We start from the raw sequence: 12,855 nt of genomic DNA on the forward strand, positions 1-12,855 counted from the left end.
TTTTTTTCAAATGTCATGTTTCTTTATTCTTAAAATGTGCACAATACAAAATGTTCAATTTCCTTGCAGGTAAGAAATTTCAGACATTTCCATGTCAACTAGCTTCTTTTTGATCAAAATCCTTCCATTAAAAATAAATAAACATTTAAATTACTGAACTATTATTTTCAGTAGTCTCAATACCTCTGAAAATACTTTAAACTTTAGAAAATAGACCTCAGACCTGAGCAGACCGTGTGGGGTAGAGGCGGTGTCTACACAGTCCCCACGTCTACACAGTCCCCACGGCCACCTCGGTGCCCCCCCATGGCGGCTCAGCGCCACCCTTCCTCTCAGGAAGCAGCCAGCTTGTCCCAGGCAGTGGGGAGCTCCAACTGCAATCTGACTGTGGAAGCTGGTGGCCAGCGCTGCCCTCCGGGCGGCTCTGTAAACCCGAAGCCAGGATGCAGCCTGCAGACTCCCAGCTCATACCGGTAGAGAAACTAACTTGAGGGAGAAAAAGGCATTTGACACCACCCAAAACACAGTTTAATTAAGGGCTCCAAGCATTTCCCTTTCAACCGTGTGAGCCTGCCTGGCTTCAAGCTGAAAGAGAAACAACACGGGACTTCAATATTCAAGGTGCACAACTAGCGACGAAGACAAGCTCGTGCTGACATTCAGAGGCTTCTGGGGTTGAAAAGTGTCAGACAAGAAGAAACTCTAGCAGCAGAAGTGAAACAGGGGGGTCAGAGCTCCGCCAGGCATCAGGCCCCTCCCTCCCGCCAGCTGCACGGCTTCCAGGTGGTTCTCTCTGCGACCTCACGACCTCACGCCGACGGCTGTTCTCCAGCGGCAACAGTAACATCAGCGATACAGCGTCTTATAAACACACCCCCACGATCAACTGTAGTCAGGAAACGTGAGCATAAGATACAAAGTAGCAAAGTGGAAAAAACATCTCCAACTCTCACAGTCTCTGTCTCTCACACACACACAGACGGGTACACAAATAAATCTGAGCCTATTTTACCCAAATAAAATGAAGCTTGTGAGACAAACCAACAGCCACAGAGATCTCAGTACAAATGTTCCCAGAAATAGTATATTTGTTTTGTTTGTTTGAGTCCTCAGAGGCAAATTCACCACTAAATGTTTTGGGTTTAAAACATGTTTAAATTAAATGGTAAAAAAAACATGGTCCAAGCCCAGGAGGCTGGTGCCCGTGTGGAGACCGTCCCCAAACAGCTTCCGTGAGCAAAGCCGGGCACAGAGCACAGCGCCCAGAGGGAGGCATGTGCGGCCGCAGGACCTGCAGGTCCCTCCCAGGGTGACAGATGAAGAGCGGCCAACAAAGGCCACAGCAGAGCAGACCACTCCCCACCACCCTCCCGTGGCCTCTGCCTCAGCTCTGCCCCCCGGGAGGGCCCTCATCTGCTCCTCTCTCTGTCACCAGATCAGCAAACAAAGGCATGGCCTTTGAGGAATAAAATGGGCCACCATGCTCACCCTAAGTCCAGTCCATAAGGCCTCTGGGGTTATTTCCTGAAACGCAGCAAAGCCACAAACTCACTGGCTCCTCCTGGCCTGGCAGTCAGGTCTCCCTTTGAGTGAAAGCCACCTGCACAACGCGGGGGACTAACACACCTTCCTCTCTGGCTCTGAGCTCCGCAAGCCCCCCAGAGTGTCCCCTTGCTGAAGCAGAAGCCACCAAGCAGCTGAAAAGCACATGGCACAGGCAAGTCACTGAGGACCATGCTTGCTCCAAGGGGCTGGGGCACAGAGAGTGTCTGGAGAGGCCACAGTGCTCCCGGCTCTGTTCTGTCACCAAGGGCAGCCTGGGTGGGGGAGGTAGGCTTTTCCCCAAATGCAAGAGCGAGGCCTTGACGGGTCAGTCCAGCCAAGCCCATGGGGACACCGTCGGGCCTGGACTCCCGCCCTCTGTCTGACATCTGGGAAAGTGGAAACACAGGAGTCTTTCTGCCGTGGGATCCACAAAGGGCAGACCATACCAGGAATGCAAATATTCACACAAGAACACCCACAGTCCTCCTCTCTCTGGAGGAGCGTCTGCAAAACGCGGGCTCGGAAGCCGAGAGGCGCCGTCTGATGCGAAGCCAGGTCCGGCGTGTGTGTAAGATCCCTGATCACGAATGTTAGAGCTGCAGGCAGCGCGGGGCGGGCTGTTCCCAAAGGTGTACCCACCACCTTGCTGGCGCTGCTGGGGGACACACTACACGGCCGGGTGGTAGTGCTTGACTTTCCAGCGCTTGGACCTCACACGGAAGAAAAAGTACATCACCATGAGGAACAAGGATGAGGCCACGTACAGCACGACGCAGAGACTCATGTCCAGGCTGGAGAAGCCGACCCCGAGGAAGGGCACGGCTGCCTCGGCTTCCTTGTGGACGCCGGATGCATGCGGGTTCCGGAGTTTTATGTCCAGCCTGTGGTGCAGGCTCTTGGACAGGTGGAGTCCGGGACCCTGCACACTGGGCGGAGGAAGGCTCTTGGGATCGTGGTCTCTATGGGCCTTCTCTGGGGGGGTGAGTCCTTCCTCCTCCTCCTCACCCCTGGCCGGGGCTCCCCCTGCACCAGGGTCTCCCTGGTCCACAGAGTACGTGTCCACGAGGTTGCTGCGGCTGTAGTGCCTCTTCAGGAATGTGAGCACGTGGCCTTCATCCCAGCTGTCCAGGCCCTTAATTTCCTCATGGCAGGCAGGGCAGAGGTCTGGAGTGGGCCACGGAACCTTTGGAAACTTGGGATCCTCACTCAGATGGCCTAGAAAGAGCAGGCGGAGGGACAGCCTCAGTGCAGGAGGCCTATCAGCACCAGGAGTGGCACCGTCCACAAGCGGCCCCAGTTCTACCCGCCGGGGCCTCCACCCTGGGCCCTGCTGGGTCCCTCTCCCCGCCGTTCCCACCGCCTTTCCCTGCAGCGCAGCCCAGATGACACCTGCTTCTTTCTGTGGGTCTCAGGCGTCTTTCTAAAGCACCCCGTGCACGTGTCGGCCTCTAGCGGGTTCCTGGGCCCAGGAGCAAGAGACTGTGCGCTCGGCCCACCGGCCCCTCCTCGGCTGCACCTGCCGCCGTCGCCTGCCGCGGGGCCTCTTGTGCCTCCGCCCACAGGAGCGCGGCCTGCGTGCCCTGCCCCACCTCTCTGCCCTGCCTCAAGGTGCACCTGAGGTCCTCCGCTGCAGAGCCCAGACCGCTCTGGCCGCCAGGGGCGCCCCTGCCTGGGTACTCGCTGTCCGGCGTTTCCACTGTGCTTCAGGCACATGGGCCCCTCCCAGACTCCAAAAATCCCCTCAAGATCTCCCAAACCCATTTCAGCAGTGACACATGTTTACGCTAGAAAGACTGAGAAATACTGATGTGCAAAGCAGAGCCCGCTCCTGCTTCTACCCCCAGAGACACTGCGGTGGGGGCCGTGGCTGTCTCCTGCACACGCCTCTCCCGACAGAGCGGCCCACGCTGTTCCAGCTGGACTCGCACTCAGCTCCCACCCACCTGTGCTCCCCAACTCGAGCCCACCACGGCCCTTCTGACGGCTGCGCGGTGCCGCACGGAGCCCTGCTGTTTATCTGGCCAGCTTCCTGTGGATGCCACATGAACAATTCTGCGGTGAACATTCCTGCCCACGTAGCTTCGTGCACCGGGCCGGTGACTTCTGCAGGTGGAGGGACTCGGAGCACCCCCAACGCTGAGGTTTCCATGCCTCCTGCCCAGCCACCCTACAAGGGTGGCTCATTTACACTCCCTCTGGCTGCGCATGATGCCAGAGCTTCCGTCCCCGTCTCCCCACGGCTGTGTGCTCACTCATTCCTCGGATCAATAAACACTGACAGCGCAGCTCTGGGGAGACACCTGGCAGAGCAGGGGGACTGGCACACATGCACGCGCACCCTGGGGACAGGACACGGGCGAAGAGGTACCTGCGCTCACAGCGTGCACTGTGTGACTGTTTTCCTTCCACGAGGGACATGTTAACAGCCCACCTGACTGTCCACCTTGGGACCTCTTGGCTAACCAGACACGAGGACCAGACAGGCCTCTGTCACGGAGAAAGCTGTGGCACGTGGCGCTTCTCAGGTCTCAGAACCCCCTGACCTGACTTGCCGATGCCTGGCAACCCTCGGAGTGTTTCCAGAAGGAAGTAAACGCTAATACGATCACTTCTGTCTATGGGACTTCGGGTGTGCCCGAAACCGGCAGTCGCTCTACTCTGGCCCGTTCACTGATCGTTCCTTGATCCTGCCAACGACGAGCCTCATGCCGTCCACGAGCCAGGGGGAGACGGAGCAAAGACCAAGCGTCCTCACGTAAGAGCCTGCGGAGCCAGCACCGGACAGCAGCTCCCACCCACATCTCTGAGGGACTCCAGGAGTCTGGGTCTCAACCCACAGGCTGGAGGCGGGCTGGATGGGGGGTGCACAGGACTCTCAGGAGGGACACTGTCACCCTGGGCTGCAGCCCAACAACGTGGGGACACATGCAGGTGGGGGCCACAGGCCGACAGCAGGCCTGGCTGCTCCAGGGATAATCACGTGGGCCTCCGTGAGGAGCCGGGCGGGAGGGACCCGAGAGGCATTTTGGAGAAATCCCCGTATTAGGGCCACAGTGGAAGCACCTTAAAATGACAGCTGACAGTGACGGGGCAAGTCCTGGCAGACAGGAAGGTGCCTGCAGCCATGTGGCCCAGGCCACAACATCAGCTCCGAGTGCAAAGAAAACCAATTTTCTTTAGTGCTTCAGTTGTAATATGTTTTATAATACAGTGGATTAAATAAAAACCAATAGTTTAGTGGCATTTCCTATTCATCTCTATTAAGACTTATTTCTCAGTGGAATTATTTTAAGCCTGATTTAATCTGCCATTGATTTAGGAGCAGTTTGAATTACTTAACTCTGAGGAGATACGTGTGCCTCATTTAGCGTTTCTAAATGAAATCACTTTGAGAGGTTTGCTTCACAATCTGAGAATAGATTTTAAGGACATTAAAATTCCTTACCCCAAATTAAACAAATTCCAAGTTGTCTAGGATCAAACTTACTGGGGTCTAGTGGCCACCAAAGGGCACAACAGGAAGAAACAGCCAGACCACGTTCCTCCAGGTCCCGAAGTGGGAGTATGAGCTGGGAGGCTGCGGTTAGCGGGGAGCCCCCCGGAGCGCTGGTCACGTGAGCACTGCAGGCACTCAGGGATGACCCCTGCCCCTGGCCATGCTGTCCTCACTGTCCACAGGGCGCGGCCCAGGGTGTGCCTGCTGGGCCTTGCACTGTGCTGACCACAGCCAGGCTCGTGCCACTCTGTCCCACAGGGCTGGGGACCCGGGTGTGGCTTCTCCTCACCTGCCAGGCGGCCGTTGACGACGTTGTGCTTCTTCCAAAGCCAGAGAACTGCCTGGTCCGGGGTCTTCACCGAGTCCAGGGACTCCGTGGCCATCTCCTCGAAGTGCTCCCCGCACTCCCGGCAGCCAAAGAAGGTGCGCACGTACCTGCGCACAGCCTGCAGCACGGCCTGGGGGTCGTCCTCAAAGCCTGCACGGGGAAGAGCCAGAGACTGGGTGGCGCCTGCGGGTGGGGACGGCCCACGCCCTACGCACACGGGCTGCCCTGTGTCCCCTCAGAGGCAGACACATCGCTGGCTCCACTGTGCTCCAGGAGCGAACCTCCTGACCACGCTGCCCCCGCCCTTGGCCTCACGACCCAGAGTGTGACCCCCTCAGAAGAGGGGACCACTGGCTGTGTGCATCTCTCCTGCCCCGCAAGCAATCCCCGGGGCAATGGCACCGCTCGGTCTCCAGCTGCAGATGTCACGCTCCACATCCTCGCAGAGCACAAGCCACGTGGGAACGTGGCCTTGGGAAGTGACTCCACGCTTGCTACCGGCCATGTGCCGTGAGGACCCTCCACGGGGTGGGCAGTGACGGTGACCCACTGGGCAGCTGCCAGGGCTCCTCCTGGGGAAGCAGGGCAGAGGTGAGGAGGGCCTGCCCTCTTTCTAAAGAGGCCAAACCACCTCAAATAGTGGCCGTTTTAAGAGAAAACACTCCGGCACCGACAAGCCACACAGAGTTTATGTCACTGTGTATAAAACAGATACTGCCGGGACAGTGTGTGCCCGAGCACAGACACTGTGTGTGAGTAACACACCACACGTCCAGAAAGTAGCTCTGTTCGCAGGCGGGAGGGGCGGCGGGCACTGGAAGAAGCCGTGAGAGCCCTGTGTGTCCCTGCCGCGCAACGGAGACCGGGACCCGTGAAATCAAAACAGATTAAATGTCATCGTTACAAGAAATGTGGCAAAATATCAAAAAAAGACATGCTCTTGAGAACGAATCCGTCTTCGGCAACAGCAGGCCCCGGGGGGGTCTCCTCCTTCACGCGCCGGCCCAGGCCTGGTACCTGTGCAGTGCCACCTGCGAGGGACAGCTGTGCAAAGGCCCCGGCTAAGTGTCTGGTCTCCCGTGAACCCCGACAGTTGCCATTTGCTTTACCCGTGACGGCGAACGTCAAGCGTGGTGCCAGCTCCCCCTTGGCCGGCCGCGCCCTCCTCTCCCCGGCGTGGGTCGCCAGACAGCTGCCGCGCGTCCCCGGGTAATCCCCTCCTCTTCCCCCGCAAACCGCCGCTCGCCAGGGCCACCCTAATCTTTAAAGTGGACGAGAACCATAAACCTCCACCTGGGGGATTAGAGGACTCGGCAGGCGTGTCAGGGATGGGGTTTAAACTACAATAAGGAGAAGAAAAACCTTCCACACTTAATCCCACAGTCCCGTCTGACCCAATTCTTTCGTCTGAGACACAGTCCTCAGGGACGGCTTCCACCCACGCTGATGAGGCCGGCAGGCTGAGGACCCTGTGACCGCGTCCCGGTGGCTGCTGCTGGCACTGCACCAGCATTGGTGCTGTTTGTACTGGTGACCCGGCCTCCTGCCCCGGCACCCCACGCTGCCCACGGCGCCACTCCCCCTGAGCACGTGCTGTCAGGGCGGGCGGAGGGAGGACGCAGCGCCAGGACAGTCCTTCTCACCGAAACCTGCCCCGTGTCAGCACAAGGGTTGGATCCCGCAGGCTCACGTTTCCGGAGAGGGTTTAAAAGGTTGGCTGGCATGAGGTCAGGCAGCGCCAATGTTCTGATTTCAGTTTGTTCGGAGAGTTCCCAAGGTTTCTCCCCAAAAACATGCTACTCTTTTTTCTGTATGATTCTTCAAAGAATCAGAGGTTAAAACCCATGCCCGCTCCCGCTGGACCCTCAGGAGCAATCACCTGGCGTCACCCCAAAGGGCCCAGGGCAGGAGCCCCCTGGCTGGACACACGCCCCGCCATGTTCCCACTGTTCCCCCCCCCCGCCCCCCCCCCCGAGTCCTGGCCAGGCGTGGGGGCTTCTGGGCCAACCGGCTGCCACAGATAACCACGGCCACGGCCACGCGAGCGCCAGCCCTAACAGCCGCCCAGCGCAGCCCGCCCCAGGCGCCGCCTCACACGCAAGTGGTGGCTATTCTAAGCCACGGCATTTTGTGTTAGCTTCCTGTGCACCAAAAAATACCCGCAAAAGAACTTTACAACTTCACTGCAAAGAACACTGGCCTGTGAGTCAAAAGACTCCACTTCTGACGGACCGTGAGCACCAGTGAACCTGAATGCAAGACCGGGGGAGCCTGCACTGCGCACCGTCCAGAGTGGACGAGAACCCAACGCGCGTTTTACTGTTCTGTGAAGGACAGAAACATAATCTTGATTTTAATTATTTCCTAGAACTGAAAATTATTAAACCTGACTTCCGAGTTTTGTAGTTTTACCGTCCCGTGGCAGGTCGCCTCCCAGCAGGGCGGGCCCACTGTCTCCGCGCACACCTGTGAGAGGCGAGAGCGCGCCCGCGGGGGCAGAAGGTGGCAGAGGGACAGCCTCTCTCGTGGGCTCACTCTGAAGAAGCCGCCAGCACGTGCGCTGCCCACGGAGGGGCCCTGCCAATGGCCGCACGGACCTCTCCAGACACGCCCCACGTGTTATTCTCTTATTGTTCTCAAAGCAAAAAAGGAGCGTCTACACTGCAGAGAAAGTCCTGGCCAGCACCCCTGCCCTCTCTGATTATTTCCTGCAGGTCGGCCACGTGCGTCCCGCTCCTGCAGCCACGGCCGTGCCCGGCACGGGTGAATCCAGAGGAGACACCAAAGTCCTCTCCTTAGCAGGGGCCTCGGGCACCCTGAAGACACACTGCCTCCCCCCCGCAGACGAACCTGCCCGCGTGCTTCTGATGGCACCTGGCAGGCGCCAGCCCGGGCAGCGTGTCGGCCAGACCACCGCCCCCAGCCCGCATGGGACAGCTCACCTGTGCCAGCCAGGGCTTTGGGGTGGGTCGAGGCTTGAACGGTCAAAGTGTGGAACAATTTCCAGAGTGAACATGGGTAGCCCCTCCACTCAGGTCGGCTTCCTTGACATCCAACCCACTTTATGTGATTAGGAAGGAATATTCCAGAAATCTAAAAACAAAAAACCCCACAAAGAATAAAAGAAAATTGTTAAAATTCTTGGATTTTCCCCTATCTCAATTGGAGTGTATATTTTTCAAAACTCCATCAACTGTACACGTAAGATCTATGCAAATCACGCATAAACTTAAACTCAACACAAAGCAAACTTGAGAGCAGAGTGGGCTCTCAAACCCTGGAGATGCAGCCTAAGTCCTCCACTCTCTGGGCGGGAGGGTCCGTCTGTGCCTTGACAAACAGCAGCATTAAACACAAAGAGAGCACCTTTTCTGTTAAATTAGATTTAGTTACAGTGCAAGTCCCAAGAGAAAAGGCAACTAACTAGCCAAAATCTCAACCTTCAGCAGCCCTCGCCCAGGGCGGGCACGGCCAGGAGACGCCATCGCTGCAGTCAGAGGCTCCTCCGCCCGCACGGGGCCGTGGCCTCACCCTCCCGCTCTGCCAGCCTTCCGCTCTGAGGGCTCGAGAGCCCGGGACCTGCTGTGGCGAGGGAGACCCCACGGCACTGTGACCTGGAGCTCGGAGTGAAGGCACCACAAGCTCCTCAGCCGCCGGGAGCCAGTGGCGGAGCCGACAGAACCTCACACAGCAGCCGCCCTGACCAGGGTTCCTGGCAACCTGCCCACGCTGGGGTCAGTGTGCTGCCCCAGAACGTTCCGGCAGACAGAACGCCAGGTTTGCCTCCTGCTGTTCAACTCCAGGGGCTGCTTCCTTAGGACTGTGGGGACCGGCAGGAGGCAGTGCCCAGGCCTTGAAGGAAAACAGTCACCTGCTGGCACCTGGCCTCTGGTGGCAGCTCCAGCAGGGCTGCCACACTCCCTGAATAAAACGTTTTCAGTCATTTTGAGGTATGAAACTTAGATGGGCTTACTAAAACGGAAAAACAAAACCCTAGTGCTACGCTGCTTCCGAAAATTACCTCCATAGGACAGGCTGTCCCAGAACACTTGGTGAACTGTCCTGCCGCACAGGACCTGTCCTCAGTCCCATCAGCCCCAGATCCTGCCTTTCCTTTCTGAGACAGGGTTTTGCTCTGTCACCCGGGCTGGAGTGCTGTGGCGCGATCCTAGCTCACTGCAGCCTGGACCTCCTAGGCTCAAGTGATCCTCCCACCTCAGCCTCCCTAGTAGCTGGGACTACAGGCGTGAGCCACCACGCCTGGCCTGGTGAACTGTCCCTAAAGTCCCAGCATGATGCTGCCACGTCAGACAGATGAGGGTGGATACAAAGCTGTCTGGAGACAGCAGCGGATGAACTGCTGGGCTCAGCCACGGAAGGTAAGGAGGGGCCCTGTGCTACAGGCCACAGAGCACTGACAGCAAAGCCACGGTGACCGTCCACGTGCAAAGTGTGGCTTTCCTCTTCCTGAGCACCAGGCAGGCAGAAGGAAGCAAGTCAGGTGAGGGGACAGCGCAGCGCTCGAGGGCCCAACCTTTGGGCAGGGTGTGGGGCTCACCCGCATCTTGTTGTTGACCAGGTCGAGCACAGCGTTGTAAGGGATCTTGTCCAGGGGGAGGTTGGCCAGCCACTCCTGCAGCATCTCCAGCAGCTTCCTGACCGGCGGTCGGCCTGGAAACAGCTGGACGAGGAAGGACCCGCCGTGAGAGACCGTCTGGGGGAAGTGCCATCTGCAGCCCAAGCGCTCCCCAAGGCCCTGTGCCTGCCCCCCCACCACGCAGCAGCTCCAGGGATGTGGATCCCATTGGCCCGCGGCTGACGGAGAACGAGGCCTCTGTAAGAACCAGGGTTCCTGACGACAGGTGGGACGCCCAAGGTGCTGCGGGGCCGGTGTCAGGCAGCGTCCCTCCTGTGCCCGCCCGTGCCCCCGCCCAGCCCCACCGCCTGCTCCCGCCAGGCAGCCACTGCACAGTGACAGGCCACCGGTCCCAGTGTGTGACTCAGTATCAAGCTGGCAAGGGATGGCTGCCTCTGCCCTCCCGCCCCGCCCGCTCCCCTGGCCCTCACTGCACCGCCGTGGCGCGTGACCGGGCGGCCTGGGCGGCTGACCGGCACCACACAGCCGGGAGGAGCATCCAGCTAGACACCCGGGTCCTGTCCTCCTTTAATAAGCAACCCGAGTAGAAGCTGCCTCATTAAACGTACAAATAGAGGCTGCCAAAAGAACTTAAAACCTGAGCTAAACTCTTACTGATGACGTTAAAACAGCCCGACTCAAATCAGCACACTCTCTGCTCAGTCAGGGTCCCCACCTACGCTCCAAAGCACCACCCCCAAGCCACCAGCACGAAATTTACCGTCTTATTTTTTATTTATTTATTTTTTACCAATTCCTCCACTACCCTCTAAAAAATGTACCTTCAGATGTTTCAGCAAACTTCAGAAACATCACTAAGAACAGTTTGTCGCTACCTTGCCTTACGGAGCCCCCTGCGCCGTGCGTGAGACCTGGAGGTCGCAGCCACAGCGAGGGCGGGAGGGAGGGCAGAGCGGCGGCCCTGACTTGCTGACAGCCGGCGGCTGTCGCCAGGGCCACGCCGCCCAGCGCTAACGTGACGGGCAGACCAGCAGGGCACTTTCTTGAAGGAAAGCAGCCAGCTGGAGATTTCTGGATTCTCAGCGACACCGTGGGGGAAAAGCGTCCGCAACACCACACGACTCCTTGAGACACAAATTCACCCCCTTCATGCTTCAAAAATCCCACCGCAGAAGTAAACTCTGACAGCCCAAAGTGTTGAATATACATTATTCTATAAGGGGCCTTACTTCTGGCCAGAGAAATCTTTTAAAATGTAGCCCCCTTATCTTTTAGACGACACAAGTAATGTAGGTCACAGCATTATACCTGGTGACCACTAGGCAAGATGCTTCCTCCTGCAACCAGGGCTCGGGGACGGGCCTGGGGCTGGGCTGTCCGGGGTCAGCGTGCACAAGGCCACAGCCTGGGCTCGACAAGGCGCCCCTAACCATCTCCCTGGCCGATTCTCTTCAGCCGACCCTGGGCACGGCAGGGCCTGAGCCCCGTTGGGCCACATCTCTGCCCTCCTTGGTGACCCAGTCAGCAGTTTCAGACACCACATCTGTGTGGTGATGGTCCCAAGGGTGGAGCCCCCAGACCACTCCCTGAACCTGGGTTGCCGGGGCCTCTGCTTCTGTCTCCTGCCCTGCCCATGGGCCCCTGAAGAGGCTGCTGAGGCGAGGTCCATCCAGCCCCCAGCAGGGGACGGCCACAGCCTCCTGCCGTGCCCTCTCCAGGCAGCCAGAGCTGAGCCTTTCGAACGGTGCCCACACTGCACCTTCGGCCCCTGCCCAAGCCCTTCCCCCTCTACATGCCCACTGTCTACCCGAAAGCTGCAATTCCCCAGCCCCAGTGCTCGGGAAATGCTGGCTGAACCGAAGTGCAGGCTCGAGCAGCTGAAAGAAAAGTCCAGAGTGTCTGACTGAGATCGGCCGATTCCCCCATCAAAAGACAAGTGTTCCCAGATGGGTGCTCCTCACAGAGCCCAACGCCCGCACCCAGCCAAGACGAGAACAGCCCGCACCCTGGCGACGACAGTGACAAAGTCCTTGAGTGTCTTCAGCTCCGCTCCCGCCAGAGACTTGTGGGCCGCCAGCTCCACCCTCAGCAGGTAGTGCAGGCCCGACTCCAGGTCAGCCGTGTACAGCTTGGACCTAGGAGAAGCGGCAGAGTCAGGCGCCACCCACCCTCGACACCGCACCCCCCCCCCCCGCCCCCTGCAGGACTCCCAGGGCCGCAGGGGTCTCCGCGTGGCCTGGGGCTCGCTGGAGGGGAGCCAGCCGCCCTGCACACACACAGCCCTGCGTCTACCTTCAGCCCCCGAGCGCCAGTCCAGGAGGAATACTTGCTTGTCAAATTCTCTCCAAACTACCGTTTCAGAATTTTCTTCTTTGTTTGGCTTTTCCGGCAAGAAAAGGGACTTTTTCCTCACATCTGGCAGTGACTTCAAATACGAGGAAAAGAACGATCGGAGAGGCTTCACGCTGCATGAAAGGAGAGGGCCATGGGGAAGCATCGCCGAGTCACAACATCAGGGCTGCCCCCCATACTTGGGAAAGCTCCCCCGACTCCCTCCCCAGCACTTTCCCACTGGGTGGGTGATGCCACAGCCTGGACCCTGGGGGCCGAGCTCCCACCTGAGAGGGTGAGACGCCCCAAACCAAATCCACAGATAATCGCTGGCCCACTTGTAATAAGTCCTACGATTCATTTATGCCTGGTGGGGACCTTAAGACGTTTCGCAAAGCTGGTCTGAGCATCTGCCAAGATCAGCTTTATTCCGACTGTGATTTCCGACATGCCTAAGAGCCTTCGCCGGCTCACCCACAATCTGCCGGCTCTGAGTGGGCATCTGGAAGTCGGGGCCTGCGGGCACCCCCCCCGCCCACGCCAGGTCCCTGAGCTTCC

The 12,855-nt window shown here is 58.6% G+C and overlaps 1 protein-coding gene across 1 annotated transcript in view; it reads right to left on the reverse strand.

The window, feature by feature from the left end:
* QSOX2 (quiescin sulfhydryl oxidase 2) overlaps positions 1-12,855 on the reverse strand; it is a 34,592-nt gene continuing 21,737 nt past the window's right edge. Inside the window, exons 7-12 of the mRNA XM_045563171.1 lie at positions 12,297-12,431; positions 11,972-12,101; positions 9,928-10,050; positions 8,312-8,462; positions 5,331-5,519; positions 1-2,760 (exon numbers count right to left, since the gene is read on the reverse strand). Coding sequence (XP_045419127.1) covers positions 2,213-2,760; positions 5,331-5,519; positions 8,312-8,462; positions 9,928-10,050; positions 11,972-12,101; positions 12,297-12,431 — 1,276 coding nt within the window. The 3' untranslated portion in view covers positions 1-2,212. The remainder of the gene's footprint in view (positions 2,761-5,330; positions 5,520-8,311; positions 8,463-9,927; positions 10,051-11,971; positions 12,102-12,296; positions 12,432-12,855) is intronic.

Source organism: Lemur catta, chromosome 10, assembly GCF_020740605.2.
Source record: "Lemur catta isolate mLemCat1 chromosome 10, mLemCat1.pri, whole genome shotgun sequence".
Classification (NCBI taxonomy): Eukaryota; Metazoa; Chordata; class Mammalia; order Primates; family Lemuridae; genus Lemur; species Lemur catta.